The sequence below is a fragment of the Triplophysa rosa genome, linkage group LG9 (assembly GCF_024868665.1).
Source record: "Triplophysa rosa linkage group LG9, Trosa_1v2, whole genome shotgun sequence".
In the NCBI taxonomy this organism is placed as follows: Eukaryota; Metazoa; Chordata; class Actinopteri; order Cypriniformes; family Nemacheilidae; genus Triplophysa; species Triplophysa rosa.
The window spans coordinates 11939051-11946020 of record NC_079898.1 but is presented as its reverse complement, the minus strand read 5'-3'; the positions used below and the strand labels follow the sequence as shown (position 1 = coordinate 11946020).

The following is a 6970-nucleotide window of genomic DNA, read 5'->3' as shown; positions in this document are numbered from 1 at the left end:
AAAGTTTTAAATGGTCGTAACTAAACGATCTAATATTACATGTAATGTTACTCCGGGAACTCATTGGTTCTCTAAATAATGGCATCTGTGGGCGGACCTGTTGGACTTCCCCTGTGCTGAACGTGCTTTCGATTGTAAGGCAAAGACAGCAAAGTAACTGTTTTAGTTGAGTCTGAACAGAGATCGGTGTACTACAGTGAATATTTGCGCTGACGGAGTGAACTGAAGAGATGAGCGTCTGCAGTTCAACGCGCAGCTTCGGGGAAGACGTGGACGAGCTCGAGTCTGTCAGGTGAATTTGATCTGTTACTCTGACCTAACTGTTACCCAATAAAAAAAGTAATACCGCCGTGATAGTAAGCGGTGTATCTTTTAAGCTGTTTGTTCCCCTTGATATCCTTTTATCTTATGTTAAGTTACATTTAAACGTGTTTAAGTATTAATCATAATTCGTCATTACCCGTTTGTGATCGCATACAACATTTATGATCAGTCATGAAAATAAAACGCATAGAAAGGACAAATACATATGGTGTGAACAAGCTTTGGTTGTGTTATGTGTTTGTACACCTGCTAAGCCTGTTCTAGAGTATGAGGAAATACTTTCGTTTCATGGACTGTAAAGAAATAGCCTACTGTATAAACAAATCTGACCATTACAATGGATTGTGTCAAGCGCTAAAAGCACCTTTGAATTCAATTTAATTTTATATAGCGCATGTTAATTTAAATGAGTTAGATCATTATTGAACAGTTTTATTTAAAGCTTCAATCAATTTTTGCCTTATTTTATTTATTTTTGACACCAACTACCCTTACGAAAATTTACCATGGTTTTACTACAGTTAAAATTGAAAAATCGTTTACTATGGTTTTTACTGTAGTAAAACCATGGTTTTGCCCTATGAATGCACCAAAAAACCATGGTTACTACACTTGTACCTCAAAGAAAACATGGTTAATTTTGGTAAGGGTAGTTAGCAAGCTGAAGATGACAGGCGCAGTTCTCATCTATAGCCTATCTGTACATTGTGAATTGTATGTGTTCTGCTTGTGGTTTAACATTCTGGCAATTGTTATTCAAATAGTTTTTTTATGGAACGGATATCAGTCTTTTAACTATTGCAACATTTGGAACATAGCAAAACAAAAAGAGGCTACAAAGTAAAAATCGTGATTGTAAAAAAGTGATCCTCCAAAGCAGACAGGAATATCTACTGAACGCAATGGCTTCTTGGGGTTCTGGTCAATGTTTACAAAAAAATCACAATTGTATACCCCAAAATAGAAAGAAAATAAGTTAATATTTAAAATATTTATAAAGTTATTTTGTTTGTTTTTCTATTAAGACCCATATGCTCAGGACATTGTCAGTGTCACATTATACATACTGCTACATCCAGGTCACTGCTCTTAAATAGTTATGACAGAGAAAAAAGGCGCTGTGCAAAACCTGAAACTTACCTGAAACATGTTGCACTCTCAGAATTAAACTTGTTCATTTTGTATCTGATTTTATCATTAGACCTACTCTCTTTTAAAGTGTTGATGTTATGTGCTGGTTTAAGAGATATCAGTCTAATGTGTCATGGGTTGTTATGGGGCAGTTTTAAGAGTAAACACGAGATATGTCGGATATGTTTAGTTTGTGGCATTTTAATGAGTCGGCTCACTGTATGTGTATCTAGTACTCAAGTCTCCTATTTTCTTTGTTGATCTTTGTAGTTGGTATCATTATGATTTGTCCCGGCATGCAGCTGAAGCTCTTCTGCTTTCTAATGGGGTAGATGGGAGTTTTTTGCTTAGAAACAGCAACCGGGGACCTGAATGCTTCGCACTGTCTGTCCGGTAAGATGTCCTTAAATCCTTTATATTATAGTAGTTACATGCTATGAATCACTTTAATATGTATATGTAGAAAACGTACATTATACACATACACAGATTATACACTACATATTCTTTTATCATTGCACTTTACTGTATACTTTTTTGTTATTCCCCCATTTTGTCTGTCGCTGTTCTTTGGTGCTGCTTACGACATTTCAGTTCCCCTTTCTTTTTTTAAAGTGTGAATATAATCACAACTACAGTCTGTTGGTAGCCGCAACCTGCAACCACGTCAGTCGTGCCTATATTTACAATAAAACATGACCTTGAAGGCCTTATTGCTTTTTTTTTTAATTGTGTTAGCAGTCCATCAAAAGATTTAAAAAAATAAACAAATTTACTTATGTTTGGAACAGTCTTTGTGGCCATTTTTATAAAAACAAGAGAGGATCCATTGCAGTCATGTTACATCCTTATTGTATAATGTGAATCAGTTTTTTATTGCCCAGATAACATTTCTCTTATAAGAAATTTGGCCTGCAGTTGCTGGCAGTGGAGAGACATCTAAATCTAAAGAGATCTAAATTTAGTCTTTGTGTTTTGAGCCAATTTAATTGACAGGAGGGGAAAACCTGCTTATCACGATCACATTTCCTGACTTTCCTTGACATGTTCAGGGCAAAGGATTCTGTGAAACACTTCAACGTCCGGCGGCAGTATGGCAGATATTCTTTTGGCTTCAATGAATTTTCCTCTCTACAGGATTTCACCAGTCATATGGCCAATCAGCCCCTGCTAGGCAGCGAGACAGGTAAGTGTACTTTTCCTTCACACAGTTCGCAAACTCACTTTTTATAGTGACCTTGATTCCTGTGTCACTCTTGTAACTAAGGAAATCTCATCGTCCTACGGTTCCCATACCCACGGCAGGTGGAGGAGCCGTCTATATATGAGACTGTGTGTGTGCATACGGCCATGCAGACGGGGCGGCATGAAAATGACTTGGTGCCTAATGCTCCATCAGTAAGTCAATCAGCTTTTATGTGTTAATACTTGAACATATTGAGTGTCTTTTAACATTTACAATTGGGCCGAAAAGTTCGAGTTTAGCATGGCATGGATTTCTCAGTATGGTAGTTGTGTAGGCTACTTGAATGCCAGTAATGACATAGTGATCGGTTACTTGTTTGTTAATATTATACACGTTTGTTAATATTTAGGTGAAGTAAATTAAAGTTGATACAATTGACTAGGGCAAAAAGTCAATAGGATGAATGTTTGAGGCATTTTTATCCTGACTTCATTTACAAAAAAGAAACTGACAGTGCCAGTAGGCAAAGATGGGCACAGAACAGCACAGTTTCACAACGAGAACTATTCGTCCTGATGGTAGAAATGTGCTACATGTCTTAACAGCATGAGCTGTGACCGTGAATCATTAAATAAAACTGTTTTTTTCTACAGCTTGGCACTAAAGAGGGTTATCTGGTAAAACAAGGTGCCATCATAAAGGTATGCATCATATGGTTGTTTGCTCATTACACACATTAGACCCATTTATAGTCAAACTAATGTTTGTGTTAAATGCCAATTCCAGATAATGGGTTAGAGCAAACCCAGTTAAGGAATGTTGGCTGAAAGTATCTCTTTTTATTTGTTTTCTGAGTAGAACTGGAAGCAGAGATGGTTCACATTGCATAGACATGAACTAAAATATTTCAAGGACAAAATGGTAAGTGCATTTTGTGCAGTCAGCCTCAGTAAATAACTGAAGTTGATTATTGGTCTAACAAAAGAAAAATTATTCTTAGTTTGATGAGCCAATTCGAACACTTGATCTGACAGGGTGCTCAGCGGTTCAGTTCGACTACAGTCAGGAGAGGGTCAACTGCTTCTGGTAAGACTTTTATATTATGCCTAATTCACATTGAATTCAAAAATTGAATCAGTGTCAATGAGAATTTAGAACGTTGGTGCTTGTTGGCGTTTGTTGGATCAGTGTGACTTAGCCTTGGTAGCTCCACATTGTGCCCTTTCCCTTACTGTCTTATTTTGAACATTTACTGTATGTTTGTCATCTGTTAATATAAAAAAAGTTACAGAGGAAATTTCCCATGATTTTTCCTCATTTGCATCTGGATCGAAATGTGTTTAGTGAAGATATTATAAAAGTATTCTGCTTTACTGCACATACAAACAGTTGTTGAAATATGAAAGAATGAAACCATACTCTAAAAACGCTGGGTTATTTTGAACCCATTGTTGGGTCAAATATAACAATTTCTTGGGCTAATTACACACAACTGTTTACCTATTTGTTGTGCCACACTACATAACCCTACTATTATTACATCTGAAACTTCTGTAGTTGGGCAAGTGGACAATTACTAGCTATTTTTGACTATTTAAAAATAAGCTATCATATCTGGGTGGCTTGCACTGTTAAGCACAATACACACAATATGTTTGAGTTGGAGAGAACATCATTCCTTTGTATTCAGTTTTACAGTGGGGTGATATAACAAAACATTTCTCGAAGTATAACATTGAAAAAATACATTTAACAGTAATAGAAGTTTAGAACTTTTTTTAAACTAGACTTAAAAGGTCATAACAAGAAATAATTACATATTTGAATTGAATACATATTTGAACCTCCATATTTTAATTTCTCATTATAATACTTTATTCTGTGGACATTTAACATAATTTCTCATATGTAAGTGAGCTTAATTAAGAGGAAGTCTGAACTTCCTCCTGCCCACATGTTTCCATACCATGCTTAATTTCAGAATTTTACTCACCGTGAACACCTATTTAAACTCTTTCTATTAAAACTTGTTATTAAAAATATTTCACTGAACTCTTTTATCTCTGTGTGTCTGATAGTATGGTGTTCCCTGAGAGGACATTTTATCTGTGTGCAAAATCAGGTGCTGAGGCAGATGAATGGATAAAGATACTACGGTGGAAACTGGTAAGAGGAACTTACAAACAAACTGTAACTAGTTAGATACTGAGTGTAAATCCTGGACATTATTTCCTTCTAATGCAATTGTTTACGGGTAGGAATTAAACATCTTTTGTGACTGATCATATTTGTCTTTTGTTAACCTTATCTCTAATGGTGACTGTCCTACATTTTCAGTCACAGATAAAGAGAGGTCGATGACGGTCAACTTGAAGAATAAAAGTATTACAACAACTAAGAGCTGTGCAGTTTTATAGTTTGTAATTACAAAGGGCTGGAACTTCAAAGTTATTACCTCTGAAGGCCTGCTACTTTGGTGACGTGGAGCTAAAAATCCTATGAGCACTGAACCATGCATTAAAGCTCGTGTATATAGAAAAACCAAGTCAAACGAATGTCTGAAGACAGTACACTACTGACATAAGAACTATAATTTAAAGTAGGCTTTGTTTTTTTACTTGTGTTCTGCAAACCAAACTGAAAATGTAGCATAAATATATGTACATACCGCTGCTGTCCTTTTGAAACCTCTTATCTCCATATTTTCATGATGTTTATTTTTTTGCCAGAAATGAGTCACCCTTTATGTTTGTCACTGGGTTTTGCAAATATCTAACTGATAAAAAGTATTAAGTGCTTGTCAACTTTGACAACACAGTATTTAACCATTTTTAAATATTACAGTGCATTTATCATTCCCTGAAAACAGACTATTAGGACATTGGAGGAAGGACAAGTTATTTCTAATGTAATGTCTGAGCTGACAGTAAGTGAATACTCTTGTGTTGTTTAGGAATGTGTACACAGTACCCATTTTCCTATGAAAGAGCACCTTCTGTAAAAATTTATGATGGACCGTAAATAAATATATTTTTCTAAACCAAAGCCTTGGACATATTTATTAATAAGGAGACTCAAGGAACAGGTTACATTCAAAAGAGACATACAGCATCAAGACAATCCAACACAAAATTCAATACAAACATACAGCTCACATTATATATGTACAGATGTATGACCTACAACAGTGTAGTTGAGACGTTTCTAAGCTACTTCCACCACCTGCCTTAATTCTTCTATCAGGGGAACAAGCTCCTTCTCAAGACTAAAGATCAAACCTAAATATACAAAATAATACATATTAGTATAGATCAATCTACTATACTTTTTCCAGATTCTTTCACAACCAAAGTTACTTTGGCTTACCTGTGTTGGCATTACTACTTGCGATGAAACTTATCACTAAGGGTAATCGGTTGAACTGTACAATCTGCCAGGAAATGCATAAAAAACTTTACAACAAGAAATTTTACAAGTAACAAGTCAATAGTGGACTCTGTAAATACTGTACCTGATATGTGTTATAGTAGCAAATGATGCTCTTATTTTTAGACAAGCCCAGCTTGCTGCCCTGGTCAGTTGCCAAAGCAAAGGTAGATAAGAATGTCGGCCGCAGTGCGTATTCAGGTGCATTGTCATTGGCAACTAAAGGTGTAGCACAACCAAGATTTCAGATAGAGTGTGTACAGACAACAAACATGTAAACCAAATGACTAAACTGAGGCGTTTACCTTTGATTACAGGAACCCCATCTCTATCTGTTATTACTATGGCATGGAGCCCTTCAACACTGTGAAAAAAATAAAACTCTTAGGAAACAATATTATTCATTCATTAATATTCTTGTTAGTCATGACAGTTGTTGATGAATCTGTTTACCTTGGCAGTTGTTTATACAGAAAACTCTTCAGATTCTGTAACAGAAACAAACATAATGTCAGGTACCATAATCCACAGAATATACAGCAAGACTTCAAGCGTTAGGGAAAATGTACACTGTACTCACATCTGCCATATTTATGAGAATGGATTGAGTGATTCGCCTGCAGCACCCAAAAGCAAAAAAGACGATAAGAAAATGATACGATATAACACACAATGGCAGTATCTTATTGGGGGGAAATTCTAGGTAGCTACTGACATTTTATACGTTAACGTACAATGCTGACGGGCTTACGTCATCTAATAGTTGTTGGTAATAAGAAACATATTTATAGAAAATGTGACAGTATTACCTTTAATGTTGCTTGATTGAATAGTTCTCAACTTGTTTATGCGCGTTCGTCACATGACAGAAATCGCAAGCTTTTCCTTATACGTAATATCCGT

At 35.7% G+C, this 6970-nt stretch overlaps 2 protein-coding genes across 4 annotated transcripts; one reads left to right on the top strand and one right to left on the bottom strand.

Annotated features, from left to right (window-relative positions):
• Positions 1-144: 144 nt before the first annotated feature.
• Positions 145-5502, top strand: dapp1 (dual adaptor of phosphotyrosine and 3-phosphoinositides). Of its 2 annotated transcripts, none has more exons than XM_057342032.1 (9): positions 145-292; positions 1726-1848; positions 2508-2641; positions 2723-2853; positions 3295-3342; positions 3500-3562; positions 3676-3727; positions 4720-4807; positions 4979-5502. In XM_057342032.1, exons 1-8 carry the CDS (start codon positions 231-233, stop codon positions 4785-4787), a joined length of 681 nt encoding a protein of 226 aa, XP_057198015.1. In that variant the 5' UTR covers positions 145-230; the 3' UTR covers positions 4788-4807; positions 4979-5502. The 2 variants fall into 2 exon arrangements, with proteins under 2 accessions (XP_057198015.1, XP_057198014.1); XM_057342031.1 differs by having other exon boundaries at positions 3642-3727.
• Positions 5503-5677: 175 nt separating this feature from the next.
• lamtor3 (late endosomal/lysosomal adaptor, MAPK and MTOR activator 3) lies at positions 5678-6970 on the bottom strand. 2 transcript variants are annotated; one of them, XM_057342034.1, is made up of 7 exons: positions 6878-6956; positions 6648-6688; positions 6521-6555; positions 6373-6431; positions 6153-6286; positions 6008-6071; positions 5678-5919 (listed from the first exon to the last, which is right to left on the bottom strand). In XM_057342034.1, exons 2-7 carry the CDS (start codon positions 6654-6656, stop codon positions 5846-5848), a joined length of 375 nt encoding a protein of 124 aa, XP_057198017.1. In that variant the 5' UTR covers positions 6657-6688; positions 6878-6956; the 3' UTR covers positions 5678-5845. The 2 variants fall into 2 exon arrangements, with proteins under 2 accessions (XP_057198017.1, XP_057198016.1); XM_057342033.1 differs by having other exon boundaries at positions 5679-5919; positions 6648-6684; positions 6877-6970.